We start from the raw sequence: 17,488 nt of genomic DNA on the forward strand, positions 1-17,488 counted from the left end.
CTTCTTTCACTTTACTTAAATTCAGGAGATTCATCCATGTCATTGTATGTAGTAATAGATTCTTTGTTCCAATTTGGTATAAATATTGCATTGTGTAAGTAGAGCAAATTTGTTTCCATGTTTTTCTGTTGAGGAGCATTTGGTTTGTTTCCAGTCTGGGGATGTTATGAATAGTGCTTTGAACACTTGAATCTGTCATTTAGTGAACATATGTATGTATTTTCTTCTTCTGGACCTAAGATTTAAGAGTGGAATTACTGGGTCAGAGCGATACATAGGTTTTGTTTTGAGTACATCTTACTTAACCGTTATTATTTAAACCTTGGAATTAAGAGCCCCCTGCACTTTGGTCATTTCACTGGGGTGGGGTGGGCTGGACCAGAGTGGGACACTGAGGCTGAGTGAGAGGCTGTAACTAGGCCTCTGGAGTGCTACCCCAGGCCTCTTCTTGCTGGCACCTCCCCAGAACAGATTAGGTCAGCTAGCATGAGGTACCAATCCTCAGGCAGCACACAAACTTAGGGATCTCAGGAGCAGCATGTTCTCATCATCAGGAATTTTAGGGGATACCTCAAGCTCAGCCTGTCCCTCAACTCATTTCTTTCAAAGGGCATTCTCTTCACCTCACCACCTCCTGCCCATCTAGTCTTTAAAGTTGAAGATGATGAGCATCAGGTACCCATTTTCCTGATGGGGACAGTGCTGGATGGAGGACAAGTGATCCAGGATAGTTCCCCTGTGTCTTTTCCTCTGGTGCCCAGGTGGAGAAGAGCAGGGAGCCTTTGTGGGTAAGTATCCACCCTCCCAAACCCCCAATCCCCATCTGATTCATGGTCAGGCCTAACTTGGAGCCTGCAATATTCTCCCTGCTCCCAACCTTCTCAGATGCTCCCCAGCTCCCTCTCACTGGCTGTTTCTTCCCAGGTGGTTACAAGGACAGATTTTGCCTTCTGAGCTTAGTACTCTGTATTAGCAGAAAGTGGATTTTGGCACAGCCTTCCTCCTCCTTAACTCAGGCCCAGCTTCTCCTCCATTTCCACTGCAATGCTTTGGCTCTCTGGGTTTCTCCCTATTTGGACTTGCTCTAGCATGTGGCTCTGTCAATGTGGCCAGGAAACAGGCCTGGAGAAACCTGACTGAGGGTCAACCCTTTGGTATAGGGTGCTGGCAGGCTGACTCCCTTATCCCCAGATGTTTGCCTTGAGGTGAAGCTGTGTGATTCCATTCTGGAACTTACTATTCAGTTACGTGGCAGTATGGGGGCTAGGCTAAAAAGACACAAATGAAACAGACTATGCCTTCAATCCTCTTCTGTTTACATTGGTCTGTGAGCTTCTTCAGGAAGTTAGAGGAGAGAAAAAAAAATGACTAGCACAGGGCTGGGCCTTCCTGCTGGCCTTTGTTGCTGGCCAGGCCCTGACTGCCTGGACATACCCGAGAGACATACGCTGGGGGCGTTGTTGGACCCCAGAGCAGGGATAACTAGGAGGGCTTCTGGGAGCATGGCTTGAGCACAAGTCTCAGAGAGTTCCTGGAGGCTGTGGGGAGGGCAGATGTGGCATTCTAGGATTGGAACAGTGCAGTTATTTGCAGGATTGAGGCTGCAGTGGATGTCTTGTTAGGAAGCCTTGTATTTGGTGGGCATAGAATCTAATATTATTTGTTCAATACCCACAATTTATTATTTATTAATCAATTCATTCCTTTGATGCATCATCACAAAGCACAATTCCAGTGAGGCCATGCTGAATTCTGCCCTAATATGGTGGCCTGGAAATAGTCGTGGTTTGGGACCAGACTCCAGAGGGTTAGCAGGTAAGATTTGTGTCAGTGGAGAGCCTGAGGATTAAAAATCTGACATAGCATTCCTTCCACAGGGAAGGTGTCTTGGCCTCTGTGAGTGAGGGGATGGCCTGTGGATGGAGACCCCATGGTTCTGACCCAAGGCCAGGCCAGTCTGGGCTGAGAGAGAAGCAGTTCTCAAGAGAGCTAGTGGAAGTAATGCCCTGCTGGGTGAGAAGGTTGCTTTTCCTGTGGGTCTGCAAATTTTTGCAAAGCTGTCTCCCTGTCCTTGCCAGATTTGGAAGCCCCTTTACTGCTTCCAAGGGTGCTCAGAGCCCTTCTCACTTGCCCTCCTGGCTCTGTCTATGCCTAAGACTGTGGTAGCAATCAGGGGCCACCCAGGGGAACACTTAGGGCTCAGATGAACTCCCTCTGTGTTTGCCTTCTGTTTCTCTCATGAGTTTCTCTCCTGGCAGGAGTAGTTGAGGAAAGAACCAGGGAGGCAGGCAGACATCTGGGCTGGTCCAGCTGGGTCCAGAGCCCCGTCTTGGGTTGAGATCACTGACCAGCCATTGCTAAGCAGAGAAAAAAATTGGAAGAAGGAGCAAGGCCTGGATTAAGAGAGACCACCCTACTTTCTGGGCCTGTTCATCCCTCTATGGAATTAAACTCAGGACTCCCAGATCCACCTCCTACCTGGCTGTGAAGTGCTGGTTGGATCATGTTCCTTTGCCTCAGTTTTTGCAGGTGTACCAGACTTAAACCAATATGTGCCTGGGGTGTGGGAGGAAGAGAAAGAGAGATGTGCACTGGAGAGAGCTATATCCTGGACAGGAAGGACTCTAACGTGAGAGGCAGTGGGAGGCAGCATGATGGTGGGGGTTGTGGGGGGAGAGTGTGTCAAATTATCAGGGGCTTGTAGAGGTGCTATATGGGATCCCTTTAGGTCTAAAATATATTTTATGGCTCCATGGGCAAAACGCTGAACTAGTCTGTAAGGGAAATATGATTGAAACAAAATAAAGCTGAAGGGATGTGCAGTTGCAAAGATCCCATAACCCAGTTATACAGCAGATACTTCCTTAAGGTCAGGATGATGGTGCCCTTGGCAACAGGAAAACAAGATTCTTTCAGGGGTGTGAACTAGAAGTTGTTGGGTTAGTAGGACTCAGGAAAGGGGAGAATAGCCCCCCAGGCCAGGGGACAATGTAGTGGCCACCCCTCTCTTGGAGACTCTTTTGTCTACCAAGCCCTATCCCCAGAGCCCTAGGTTTCCCTGCAGATATCAGGTCCCCTGCTACCGGGAAGATCAGGTAGGTGGAGGTTGAGGAAAAGGAAGTGAGGTAAAAAAAAAGGAATGGATAGCTAGGGCAGATACAGACAGCATAGCCCAAGCCCTCAGGCAATTTCTAAACCAAGTAGCCAATGAGGCCACTCTGATGAGTGAAGTGACCCTATCTTTTGGGTGGCAGGTGGCTGGGGCTCTGTTGCTAGCCTGTAGGCACCGTTCTGAAACTATATCAGCCCATGGCCTCTCTCCTCATCAGAGAGATGGTCCTACAATCCTGCAGCCCCAGAGGTGCTCAGAGTTCTAACACATAGAGATGTGCAGAACTGAACAGGAAATTCTAGCCCATTCTGTCCAGGGCTCATGCTTATAGAAACCAGTGTCAGTGGGATAAGTACCTTGTCTACGTCTCCCTGAGATGGGGGTTTACAAACCCCCTGCATCAAAGGAGCCACATAAGCTGCTGGTCTAAGGCCTATGCTTTCCCAGTTGGGACCAATGCTGGAGGATGGGGTGGGTAAGGTCAGCTGTGGATGAAGGATCCTGAAGTCTTTGGGATAGGGGGACAGAAATGTGACACAGATATACCAATTCAAAGTGAGACTGACTGATGAGAGCCTCCTCCCATCTACTTCTCCACAAATACACTGGGCCCTCATCCTCGTCAGGGATGAAGTTTTGACCTTTGCTCAGGAAATCCTAGGCACATCTTCAAAGGTCAGCCAGGTGCTTGTGCCTTCCATTGGTATGGGCCAGATCCACCTTGTGCCCCAACATTTTCACTGTATAGGCAGACAAGTGTAAAAATAAAATATCTATTACCACAAAACCTTATTAATACAGGTCCACAAACCCTTACCTGAAACCCCTTAGACCAGATGTATTTAAGAATTTAAAATTCTTGGGCTTTAGAAAATGACAAAGTGTAGAGGCACCTGGGTGGCTCAGTCAGTTAAGCATCTGACTTCAGCCCAGGTCATGATCTCATGGTTTGTAGGTTCAAGCCCCGTGTCGGGCTCTGTGCTGATTCTGTGTGTCTCTCTCTCTCTCTGGCCCTCCCCCACTCATGCTCTGTCTCTCAAAAATGAATAAATATTTTTTTTAAAAAAAGAAAATGACAAAGTGTAGATCCTGAATATTACATCAAATCTCCAGAGGTTGGGGAGATACCCCGTAATCAAATAGATCAATATTTTTATGGAAAATTGCAAAAAGACACACTGGCCTACAAATAGCCTCACTTCACTTGACTTTGGGTTTTGATGCCAAAATAAGGAAGGAACTTCTGGTTTTCAGTTTTGAATTTCAGGATTGCAGATAAAGGGTTGCAGACCTGTACTTATTTACCCATTTACAGATTGGCACAGTTGTCATTGAGGTTTTCAGTGCAGTAGTGAAGTGCCCAGACTGTAGCCATAGACTTCCTGACCTAATGTCCTGGCTCTGGCATGAACCAGCCATAGGACCTTGGGCTTCAATGTCTTCACCTGTAGCACAGGATTATTAATTGTCCTGGAGAGGCATGCTATGAAGATTACACAGATTAGTACATGTAAAAGTGCTCAGAACTCTGCTTTGAATGTGATTAGCACAGCATGGATCATGATGGCATTACTAAGACAGGCAGACAGACATTTAAGACACATTTTCAGTACAATCAGATAGTTACAAGTTCACTGCTGAGGTCCTTCAGGCCACCAGGGCAGGCTGACTCTTTCTAGTATCATAAATCTTTCACATCCTTTGTTTGGGGCCTCCCAGGGCTTCAGACATGAAGGTTTCAGAAGTCCCCACAAGGGGCGCCTGGGTGGCTTAGTCGGTTACGCGTCCGACTTTCGCTTAGGTCATGATCTCGCGGTTCGTGGGTTCGAGCCCCGCGTCAGGCTCTGTGCTGACTGCCAGCTCAGAGCCTGGAGCCTGTTTCAGTCTGTGACTCCCTCTCTCTCTGACCCTCCCCTGCTCGCGCTGTCTCTCTCTCCTAGAAATAAATAAAACATTAAAAAAAAAATTAAAAAAAAAAAGTCCCCACAAGAGGCTCAGTCATGTGTTGGGGTCCTATGGAGAGGCAGAGGGTGCCCTGTGAAGGGCCCAGGCTTGTATCCTTTATGCCAGTGGAGTGGTCCTTCTGCTGTGGCTCTGGAGTCCTCTCCCCTTGCATGTCAGCTGGCCGTGAGATTGGAATTGTTCTCTGAATAAACAAAATTGTGTGCTCTCCAAGAGATTCTTATTTACAAAGGAGACATGGGGTTTCTGCTCCACTGAAATATGGAGAAGGTGAGGCCAGACCTTCCCCAGACACACCCTAAACAAGAATACTTAAGCATTTCCACAGGACATAGTGAAACTTCTCTTCCCCTTATTGTAAAAGTAACATGGGCCTATTGTAAAAATTCAAATCATTGAAGAGGACAGGATGGAAAATACTGACTGTATTGTTTCCCATCCTTCAGCTGTCCTGGGCTATCAACAGTTCCCTGGGCACCTGTCCCCCTGAACTTCTCATACACACAAAGACACCCCCTGCCACACACATACCCTCACACACCATCACTCCCTACACACCCTCACACATCCATCCTCGCCCTCCTGGAACCACATACTCTCACACACCCCCAACATTTCAAACTTCTTTATAAAAGAAAATTTACATACACACAAGAACACACTTATAAAAGGAGGTAGGCATTTGGCCACTTCTTCCAGCTGCCAGCAGATGGATGCAGGATGCTGCCCCCATAACTCTTTGACTGTTCTTCTGGTTCTTCTTTAACTTCTCGTGGCTATGGTTTTCATGTTGGGGAATTGGAGGTGAGAATACCACCACTGAACTCACAGAGTACCTGAGAAGCTCAAGTGGGATTTACACTTAACATGAAATTATTGTGCAAATTGTCAAATGTGAACCAATCTGTGGAATTATACTGCCCTCCTTCCCACCCTCCAAACTGGAGACCATTACTTTTAAAAGGACTTCAGGAAGATGGCAAATCTATCTTAGTGGCCCAGACTTCTTGTGATGAGGCTGGAGCTGAGGAGGGCTGTTTTGGGGTGCGGTGGGCCCTTCACAGTTGGATCACCACTGCCAGCCAGCTAGCATGCTGGAGGCCCCCAAACACTATAAAACACTTCCTTGATCTGTGACAGTGAACTTGTGTCAGCAGAGCAGCTGAGCAGCCTCCATGATGATTGGGCTTTGGGAATTATGAGGCTCCTCTCCATCTGCAGAGAGAAAGTAGGGACGTGACCCAGATTGCTTCCTAGCTCTTCCTGAAACTCAGCAGTGGCTCCCTGGAGTGCTCCCTGCCCCCTCCATCTGGCTCCCAGATGGTGGGAGGGAACAGAGAGCAAGGGATGAGGACATGCTAGAGACTGAAAGCTCCCACCCACCACCCTGCCTCCATTTTTGGTTTTCAGGCATCTTAGCCATGCTTGAGAGCACGTGGGGCTTCTTCTCCCCAACCCACCCATCCCACACTCACCTGGGGCTTGTTTGCAAGATTCCTTATTCCTGGCTATGGGAAAAAGAACATAAAAGGAGAGACTAGGTGGGTGGTAGGCAGAGGTGAGGTCTCAGGTGCCCACCTTCCATTTCCTCTTCTCCCCTCGGGCCTTTTGAAGGTCTGGCCTAGTGATCTTTAGTGTCTTTAGGGCAATGTATGGCTATTCTGTGAGGGTACTTGGGCTTTTCCACAAACAGGGACAGGAGGGAACAGTTCTGGTGGAAGGGATGGGAGCAGAGCATTTCTCCCTACAGGGTTGGGCTGGCTATGAGGACCCTCTACCACTTTTTTTTTCTTTTCTTCTTACCTTGAGAGTATTGCTTGATGAAGATCAAAATTCCAGCCACCAGCAAGAAAGTGATGGTGAAGATGGAGAGAACCATGGCACTGGTTATCCACTGATGAGAGGGTGCTTCTAAGGTAGGCAAAGAAGACGAGGCACCAGCCCCAGGCTATGGGACTGTCTCTGGGTTCCCTGGGACACTCCCCTGCTCCTCCTCATTCCCTCTGCCAAGCCCATCTCCTCACCCCAGGCCACAGTGAGAGTATGGTTCAAGCTGGAGTGCTGCACATGGCAAATGTACTCATTCTCCATCCTGGCTGGCACCCGCACAGCCGTCCATGTCTGGTAGGTACCGTCTCCGCTGGGGCGTGTCTCCACATACTCAGTCTCTTGAACCAGCTCCTCTTCCCCCAGCCACCAGCTCAACGAGATGTCCCGTGGGTAGAAGCCCCAGGCCCAGCACCTCAGTGTGATGCCACCATCGTCGGCTGTGTGTCTTGTCACCTGCACTGTGGGAGGCTCTGCAGAAAGAGGTCGAGGGAGGAAGGCTAGTGAGAAGCTGCTATGTGCTCATTCCTCATGCCTGATCCTGGGCTCCTCTAGCATCTTCCATGGTGGAAGACAGGAGATGGAGACAAGGTCTCTCTCCAGGGGAGGTACTCAACCAATGTTGGAGGAAGGGATGACCCACTGCCAACCATTCCAAAGGGGGATGTTCTTGCGAATTTCCATAGGGGAGTATGTGACTTCCTGACTCTAACCTCAAAGGAGGTCCTGGATGGAGCTGTTGGCTGTGTTGACAACCCCCTTCTACCCACAGAAACCTTTTGGTTTTCTCAGACTTTACATACTTCACCTGTGACTTCTTGCACATGGTAGGTGCCTAGCAAGAGGTTAAGTGAAGACAAGAATGGTGGTCCTTCCCTCACTTTGGAATGAGGTGGTCATGAGTGTAGCTCTGGAGCCAGACAGCCTGGAATTGAAGCCCAGCCTGACTCCTGTCCACAATCCCCCAGTCTCACAGGCCAGATGGGGATTCTTTGTTCTTTCCTCTCAGGGTTGTTCCAAACGACAATCCAGGGCAGATGGTTCATTTCATGTGTCAACTTCACTGGGCTACACCGTGCCTACGCATTTGGTCAAGTATTATTCTGGGTGAGATTCACATCTGAATCAATGGACTCAGTAAAGCAGATTGCTGCCCCCAATGTGAGTGGACTCCATCCAATCACTTGAAGATCTGAACAGGACAAAAAATCTGAGTGAGAGGGAATTACCCCTGCCTGACTATCTTCAGCTGAGGCTTCCTGCCCGTGGACTCAAACTGAAACACTGGCTCCCTTTGGTCTCTAGGCTTGCCAGCTGCAGATCTTAGGACTCCTGAGCCCCCACAGTCACGTGGGCGGATTCCTTAAATATGTCTCTTTCTCTTTCTCTCTAAACACATCCTGTTGGTTCTGTTTCTGTGGAGATTCCTGACTAATCCATCAGGTGATATGTGTGTAGAACATCCCCCTGGTGCTGGATGAGAGCTCAACATCATTTAAGACACCAATATGGTGCTTCTTGGAGGCAGGGGCTATTATTACCATCTCTGCAATACTGATGAGGAAACTGAGGCACAGAAAGGGCAAGTAACTTGCCCAAGGTCACACAGCTAGCAAGTCCTGGAGCCAGGATGTGGATCTTCAGGCTAGGCTCCAGTACCTGAGCCCTGACCTCTCCACACTCGGCTCTCATAATCACATCTTCTCTTGATGTTATTTGCCCTGCTTTCCCTTGAAGGAATGGCCTTCCCATTGCCTCAGCTGATTCACATTCCACCAGTCCATCACCAAATATCCATGGTGTGTTGGGTGCTCTGACCAGCCCTACCCACTAGCAGCTGGTGAGGCATGCACTCACCTTCCCTAGGGCCCATCCTAGTCCTTGTATCTCCAGCCCTGCTGGCTGCAGTCAGGAGTTTAGGGATGCACCTAGAGTCTGAGGAGCATGTTTAGCATGAGGGGTGTGGGGGTGAAGAGCCTCAGCTTCAGTAGTCCAGGGACTGGCCTAGTGATGGGTGCTATTCCCTGGGGCCTGAGGTTCACTTTCCAAGGAGAACCACAGAATGTTAAACCCACAAAGGGCTTTATGGGCCACCTAGTTTAACCTACTTACTCTATACATGAATAAAATGAGGCCCAGAGTCAGGGCCTCATTCACCAAGACCATACTGTGTGGCATAAACTTCCCATTCTACCTAACCTGGAATGAGGGCCCAAGATCCAGGCTTCTGTGCTGCCTACATGGGGAAGCTGTTGGCTACTCAGCCTTTCTGGGGCCCAATGGGCTTGTCTGAGCCAGGAGAACACAGCCTGTCTCCTCACCCTCCAAGACCCTTGAGAACGGGAGTGTGGGCCCCTCTGTGTTGCCACAGGCTGCACCTTACCTTTCCGGGTGAGGCTCTGGCCTCCCAGCTCCAGGTACCTGCGCAGGGAAGTGAGGCAGAGGCCCTCCAGATAGGCCTTGTCATACTCGGCATAGCAGCGCTCTGTCTCCCACCAGCGCTTGGTCTGCACAGCCACAGGCTTGGCTGACACCCAACGCAGAGTCTCCAGGTCCAGTGACAGGTGGTCCTGCCCATCAAAGCCAAACTGCCAGAAGCTGCTGGTATGGCCGTCCTCCTGGATCTCACAACCAAACGCTCGTTGAGTGCTGTGCATGCCTGTGCACATGGGCAAGAAGGCTCTGGTTTCCATGGGCTATGGGTCGAATCCCTGAGAGCTGGAGAGAAGCCCACCACCCATGGGTGCCTCCGAAGGGGGGTTGGGGTGGTGCTATTTGCAAAAAATGTTCCCTGGGTAATTTTCATAAGCAGGTCAGGGCTGAGAAACCTGTTGGGCTTCTCATGTGAGAACACTTGAGTACATAACTACAGGCATCATTATTAGAAGGAAAACTCTGCTACTTATGGATGTAAGATATCCTCAAGAGACACTCGTGGTTAAGATGATTTCACACCCCAATTTCAGATATGTAAAAGAGGTGTTAAAATGTGAGCCTGGCTGCTACCACAGCACCTGGGGGCTAGTCGTGCTTATTATCCTGGGACTCCTGGGCTAATGTGTAGCTTGTCCCAGTCTTGGGCTTTTACATCTACTCCTTCTGAGGCCTCTGGGAACTGCAGCATCAGTTGTTTGGGTTTCCAGGCACAGGATGGGAAAGGGCTGTGAACAAGTGCCCCACAAGCACTACATTCAGCATTAGCAGCAGCTGGCAGGGAGCATGAGCTAGCCTTTGCTGCGATAAGGAAGCGGAAGCCTGTCAGGAATGCCATTCCTCACGGACACTGGGTAGAGCAGGTGTCTTTAATTAGCTTCTCTTTCTCACCTTCAGCTGTCTGCCTAGTTCAAGTTCATTTGGCTTCCCTCCCTGCATGGCAGAGTTGGTGTCTGAGGGCCTGGGGGTGGGCGAGATTTAAGTGTTTGGTGAGGATGAGGGGATGAGGAAGGGAAAAGTCTCTGCCTCTGCCAGTCTGCTGAGGTGTGGAACCCTGGGTAGCTGAAAGGGAGGCACTGTGGGACCCTAGCTTCTGTGGATGCTTGCTGTGCTGGCCGCTGGGGCCACACTGATTCTGAAGGACCCTATGGCCCCTACTTGGCTGTGGCAGAAAAGCTATGCATCAGGAGCATGCTTTGCACCCTCTTACAGGCTCAATGGAGTGACCTCTGTTCCTGAATGGAAGGACATGGCTGCCTAGGAGGTCAGCATGCGGAGTGTGAAGGAAGGAGGATGTAGGGTGGTAGGAGCCTCTGACGCACCACTGCTCTGGTTGTGGTAGCCCATCACAGTCCATGTCTCCACCTGCTGCACCTTTGCCCAGGCCCTCTGCTTCTGCGTCTCTGTTTCCCAGTACTGGGCGTCCATAGCTGCCATCCATGGGGCCTGAGGCTTGGCTCTGTCCACATGACTGTCATAATGGATGAAGGGCTGGTCATCCATGTAGCCTACAGCCAGAAACTGAGGAAGGCCTGGGCCTGGCTCTGACAGGGCCAGGTAGTGGTAGTGGAGAGAGTGTGTCCCTGTGAAGATACGAAACAATCAGGCTCCTATGCACTGCCAGGATCTGCACCACAGGTTGGGGTGACTGATGGGGTTGGCAGTGGAAACTTATCCAGAGTATTTGCTAATCAGTATGAGCAAGAACTGGGAATTTTAGTTAAAAAAAAAGGTATCCAAATAGTTTAATTAAAGAATCAATCAATCAATCAGGCAAGCAAGCAAACATTGAAGCCAAAGTTTATATGCTCAGGGCTGTTGACTTTATTTCTAGGAAGTTTCTCAGCTCCTCACTCAGGGCTTACTTACTCATACTTTACACTCATTTCTGTGAGTACTGTGATGGTTTCCCATCACAATAAGAAAGGGAGGATTTTAAAAATTGATTGTTTTTAAGCTTAATTTACGTGAAAGTATTCATTCCCCCAGAGACGCCTGATCAAGCTGAGCCATCACTCCTGGATTGAACCATTGCTGCCAAGTTGGTGGCATTCTGACTGCACTCCCCACTTACTACTCTTCCCACAGCAGACAGTGCTAGTTATTTCTTCTCTTTACATCCAAATGCTGCCCTGAGGTTTGTTCTCCACCATCTCCAGAAGCACCAACTCATCCATTCAACTTGATGCTGGAGATGAAATCTATTTAGCAGCCAGGCCTGACTCAAGCTATGAAAACAAGTGCTGTATCTTTGAGAAAAACTCAGCCTACCTTTCTCAGACACTCACTCCCAGAGACTCACCCAGGGCTTACTCCCTTCATTTTTAAAAAATGCTGCTTTCTCAGTAAAGCCTTCCTTGCCCACTCTGTTAAATACTTACACTCCCAGCACTCCCAACAGTATTTTTCTCTAGAGCATTATTACCACCTCCTGGCAAATGTGCACTTTACCTGTTTATCTTGTTCATAGTCTGTCTCTCCCCTGTAATGTCTGTTCCCCAAGGGCAGAGATTCCTATAAGTGTCATTCTCCTGGGGTGCCTAGGCAGCTCAGTCAGTTAAGCATCTGACTCTTGATTTCAGCTCAGGTCATGATCTCCCAGTTGGTGGGATTGAGCCCTGTGTTGGGCTCTGCATTGACCGCATGGGACCTGCTTGGGATTCTCTCTCCCTTCCTCTCTGCCCCTTGCTCTCACTCTCAAAATAAACTTAAAAAAAAATTTTTTTAATGATCATTCTCTCTTCCCAGCCTGTAACAGCTGCTGGCACACAATAGGTGCTTAACATTTGAATATTCACATGTGAGGGGAGGAGTCAAATGCATCCCCATCTTCACTGCTCCTTCTGCAACTTTACGGCCACATCAAACTCTGCCCAGGCCCTTTGTACCTGCAGTTCCTGCTGTTCCCTCTCCTCTCAGCCAATGTCTTCTCAACCCTCAGGTTTGAAGATCAGGTGTCCCTTCCTCCATGAACCCCTTCTGATTCCACCCAGACATCCCTCAGGGGTCTCTGGCCTCCCTATGAAACTGTGGGCTCCATGAGGGTGGGCAATACATTTGACTGTGCTACTAGTGTTTCTATGGGTCTTGGAAGAACACCATGCTTGGCGTACAGTAGACACTTCCAGCATTTATTGAGTTGGACAGAAAACAAGAACATGAAGGGCAATGATGATGATCAGAGCTGTCATTTTTGGAGAGTGACCGCTGTGTGCCCTGCACCAGTCTAACTGCTTTTCATTCACTGCCTCAGTTAGTCCTTAGGATAAACCTAAGAAGTTGGTGTGACTGGCCCTGTTTCACAGATGAGGGAACTGAGGCCCAGGGGAGGGCAAGCACAGAACCCAAAGTCATGTACTAAAAAGAGAGGAGCCTGGATTCCCTCCTCAGATCCTGCTTTTTCTTTTTTCTTTCTTTCTTTTTTAATGTTTATTTACTTTTGAGAGAGAGAGACAGAGACAGAAGGTTGAGTGGGGCAGGGGCAAAGAGAGAGGGAGACACAGAATCCGAAGCAGGCTCCAGGCTCTGAGCTGTCAGTACAGAGCACGATGCACGGCTTGAACTCACAAACTGTGACATCACGACCTGAGCCGAAGCTGGATGCTTAACCGAATGAGCCACCCAGGTGCCTCAAGCCTGCTTTTTCTAAGCTTAGGAAGAAGACAAGGGAGCCCTCTTCTCACACTGGTGAAACCTCCTTATGGGAGGTGAGAGGGATCAATGCTGAAAGTGTTTGAGTGAAGAGCTTATACCAGGTCTGGACTGCTATGGGCCTCCTGGGAGGTGACTGAGTCTCAGAGTGCTGTTTCCTTGCAAACCACCAAGTTAAGATTAGTGGGATGCTCCTGGGATGGGAGCTGTGAACAGGCATGCAGGCTTTGAAAGGAACAGAGGCCGTGGCTTCTCTATGTTAAGGTGACCCACCTGCTCCTTGGCTCTGATTTGTAGCAGCTCTGCTTGTCCTGGAGGTGATGGAAGGCAAAGAGCCTGTACCCTTGGGTAGCTGCTGGGCCTCCTGGGTAGCAGGGGAAGCCACGCATGTCGTAGTTTTTGTCCTGCCTCCTCCACAGCTAAGGGAGCACAGTATGGTAGGCTGAATCATGGTCCCCAAAGATATCCCTAGAACCTATGAATGTTACCTTATTTAGTAACAGGGATTTTGTAGATGTGATTAAATTAAGGATCTTGAGATGGGGAGATTATCCTGGATTGTCTAGGCAGGCCATAAATGTGTTGTTATGAAAGGGAGACAGAGGGAGACTCCATGACTATCAGAGAAGATAGTCTAGACATGAAGATGGAACAGAGAGTCAGGAAGGTGCCATGAGCCAAGGAATGAAGTTCTAGAAAGCTGGAAAAGGCAAAGAAATGGATTCTTCCTGAGAGCCTTTGTAGGGAGCTTTCCCATGGCACCTTAGTTTCAGCCCAGTGAAGCCCATTTTGGACTTCTGAACTTTAGAAATCTAAGAGAATAAATGTATGTTGTCTTAAGCTGCCAAGTTATGGTCCCCTTGTTTTTTCTTTCTAATGTTTATTATTTTTGTGAGAGAGAGAGAGCTGGTGAGCAAGAACGTGCATGTGCACAAGCAGGAAAGGGGCAAAGAGAGAGAGAGAGAGACAGAATCTTAAGCAGAGAATCTGAAGGAGGCTCCAGGCTCTGAGCTGTCAGCTCACAGCCTGACGTGGGGCTTGAACCCACAAACTGTGAGATCACAACTTCAGCCAATGCCATCCAGGCACCCCATGGTCCCCTTGTTACAGCAACTATAGAAAACAAATACACATAAGATGAGACTAAAGTCTGTGTGTCTTATGAGTTTGGTGGGCAGGTTCTGCTGCCCTGAAACAGAGAGAAGGATGCACACTCTGGGAAGAGGGATGTCCTCTGAAAGCTATGCCAGTCTTCAAGCTGCCACTATTACTGAAGCCCAAGGGACACAGAGTGAGGGTGCAGGGACCCTGGTATTCCCATCACTGAAGCAAAGAGGCTGCAAAGGTGCTGACATGCTCTTCCCTAGGTGTGGGAAGGTGGGAAAGAACAAGTGATCCAAGTTCAGGCCTGCAGGAAAGAGAGCAACACACATCTGGTTGTTCCGTTGGGGCAAGTACACAATTTTCTTTCTAGGTAATGTTACTATTTATTAGTGTTAGCTGCTTTAGTGGCCAGTTACTTTTGTTTAAAAATGAGGGGAAGTCTATCAATGTATTATTTTTTTTAATTACAAAATAGTTCTAAAGCACTTAGGTGCTGGGCCCTGTCCTGAGCACTTTATAAAATTTTGGCTTCAATGGAGGAGGGCACTTGTGAGGATGAGCACTGGGTGTTATATGGAAACCAATTTGACAATAAACTATTTGTAAAAAAAAAAAAAAATTTTTTTTTGGCTCCATTAATTCTCTTAACAATTTTATCAGGAAGATACTATTGTGCCACTATTGTGCCTGTCTATGACACATGGGGAAACTGAGCCCCAAAGAGGCAAAGTCACCTGCAAAGCTCACACCAGTAGCAAAAAGTAGGGCCAGTCTGCATATCCAGATTCTCAAGGTGTCCCCTAGCCCACACCCGCCCTTTAGTGAACACACTATAAAGACTGACAGTATGTGGCTGGCTGGGGGCACATGAGCAGCATTCTCTCCAAGGCATCTCTTCACTCTCTACCCTCTACAGACACCACCCTGGACATGGTTTAAGTGGCCTCAGCTCTACCCACCCTGGCCCATATGGTCTGGCAGGGCCCTCCCTGTTGCCCCACACAGTAAGTACTTTCTGAACACCCACTGTTTGGCCCTCTCTGAGGCCCTGGGGATGTCGGGAAAGTGGCTGCTCTTAGGAAGTTTACATGAATGTAGGATAAGCAAAATAAATGAATAAAATGTATGACAGGCTGGACAGCAATAGGTTCTGAGAGGGAAAAATAACACAGAGATATACAAAATGTTAGGAGTGGGGCTTAAAATTTTATATAGAATAGACAGGGAAGCACCCCTCCCTGCAAAGAAAACTCTTTAATAAAGACCTGAAAGAGCCAGCCATGTAAAGATCTAGGAGAGAGCATTCCAGGTTTGCAGAAGGGAAAGTCAGTACAAAGGGCAAAGGTCCTGAGGCAGTAGCTTTCTTGAGGTTTTTGTAATAACACAGGGGAAAATTAAAATGGTGGTGTTACTCAGTAGCTATATAGGTAGTAGCAGTAGGGGTGAAAGAAGGGGTTGGATCCCAAATCCTTCCCAGGCTTGTCCAGATGGTGTCTGGAATGACCTGGATATAGCCTCTGGACTAGCCCTCCTTGCCATGGGGTTTCTGGCATCTGCTCTGCCTTGGACTTTTCACCCATGGCCTACACCTTGGCATCTGGTCCCCATCTGGGAGTCAGAGAACTATTTAAGGACAAGTTCATGATTGTAGACCCCTTGTTCAACTGACTTCCAGGTACTACCTCTCACGTACCCAGTGAGGAGTCCAACATTCCTTCTTCCCTGAAAATCCCACTGCTGTCTACTCCACCTACTGGATGGTCCTGGGGGCCCAGCCTGCTCTCTGTGGGAGTTCACATGCTCCTATGCCCATACCCATCTTTTTGCTCCAAGAGGATGGTTTGAGCTGGGACATGATTCCTACTTGCTAACTGGATCCAAGAGGGATCCTCATACTTTGGGCTCCAGCCCACAGTAAGGCAAAAGAAGCTGAACAATCATCAGGCTACCTCTGCAGCTTTGGAAGTAATACCCCTGACAGGCCGGGGTCAGTGCCAGGCACTGTGAGGTCACAGCAAGAAGAAGTGGAGGCCACATGGCAGGTGTCCAGGGGACTCTGCTCATGCTGTGACATGGCCTAAGTGGCCACATGCACATTACTGCCTAAGGCCCTGTGTCATCAGCCACCCCTTCCCTCACTGCTCATTCCTGGTCACTGGTCCACATCACCAATGCCCCACCCCCACAAAAGGGGCAGTCCTGCCCTCTTATGCACAGCCTCCCTCTTTCTCTGACTGTGGTGGGGGATGAAGTGCCCTATCCCTTTCCTGCCCCAACCTCTGGAGACATTTTTGTGTCTGCTCCACCTTCGTACAATCCATGTGGATGCAACTCTCTAACTGTGTGACCTTATTTCACAGCTTCAGACTTTGGTTTCTTCATCTGTGACCTGCTCCACTGGAGCATTTGGTGAGGTAATAAACATAAAGAAGAAGTATAGGCATGGAGGAAGGGTTCTGTGGACATCATTTTCTTAGCTTTAGTTCTTTCCTATCTGGTAGGGAGAGGGAGCATGGGAAAAAGAGAGCTGGAGTATGGGGGCATGAGGGTGGGGAAAGATACCTGAGTGAAGCCCCCTCTAGGACACCCTCTGGCCTCTGTGTCTCCCACCTGAGCAAAGACAGTCTACTAGGTTCCCAGACTCTGGACATGCCCTCCTATAGGCTTGGAAGGAGGGGTTCCTGGTCTCTGCCATCTTGCCTTCTTTTTTCGCATGTGGGCTGAGCCTTACCTCCAGGCCATGGCTTGTTTTCTAACTTCAGGTCGGCCAGTTCTGCCATTACCACTTTTGCTAAGGAAGCTGGGCCATCAGCTACCACAGGCAGCCCCCAGGGACTCTCTGCATGGAGGACAAGGAAAAAGGAAATATGAATCTCAAGGCATAAGCATCCTACACATCCTTGTCTGCTTGGAGAGATGGTATGAAATGACAGAGTCACATTGGAAGGGAAGAAGGACATGGGAACCTTGCCTCAGGAATGACTGGAAACTTCCTTAGCATGCAAATGTAAAATCAACAGGGCTGAATTCTGAATCTTGGTGCCAGAGCTTTATAAGTATTAATTCATGGCATTTTTACTGCATTTCTGTGAGGTAGGCTGTTCCACTTAAGAGGGAAGCCAGGGCTGGGTTGCTCATATCTCTGCCAGAAGTTTCCACCCAGCTGCCCCCACACCTTCTGGAAGCTTTGACAATTCTGCTATGGATATGCATTTAGTTGGTTTGAAAGGAAGAGGAGAGGACACTAGCAGGCATTGAAACCTCCCAGGTGGTGCCATGCTCTCTTGACTCTGCCTGGCTCTGCCCAGATCTGTCCACTTGCTCACCTGGGCGGGTCCTGACCTCTCCCCTTGCAGTATTACTCGTTTAGCAAACATCTGTTGAGCACCTACTCCGAGC

General features: G+C 48.9%; 1 protein-coding gene across 1 annotated transcript; it reads right to left on the reverse strand.

Moving 5' to 3' along the window:
- Positions 1 to 5,684: 5,684 nt before the first annotated feature.
- On the reverse strand, positions 5,685 to 16,951 carry LOC144226869 (H-2 class I histocompatibility antigen, Q10 alpha chain-like). The gene is made up of 7 exons (XM_077758384.1): positions 16,821 to 16,951; positions 10,657 to 10,917; positions 9,285 to 9,560; positions 7,099 to 7,374; positions 6,878 to 6,985; positions 6,550 to 6,582; positions 5,685 to 6,289 (listed from the first exon to the last, which is right to left on the reverse strand). The coding sequence occupies exons 1-7, from the start codon at positions 16,867 to 16,869 to the stop codon at positions 6,225 to 6,227; spliced, it is 1,068 nt and encodes a 355-aa protein (XP_077614510.1). The 5' UTR covers positions 16,870 to 16,951; the 3' UTR covers positions 5,685 to 6,224.
- Positions 16,952 to 17,488: the final 537 nt, after the last annotated feature.

Source organism: Crocuta crocuta, unplaced genomic scaffold (assembly GCF_008692635.1).
Source record: "Crocuta crocuta isolate KB4526 unplaced genomic scaffold, BGI_CrCroc_1.0 scaffold797, whole genome shotgun sequence".
In the NCBI taxonomy this organism is placed as follows: domain Eukaryota; kingdom Metazoa; phylum Chordata; class Mammalia; order Carnivora; family Hyaenidae; genus Crocuta; species Crocuta crocuta.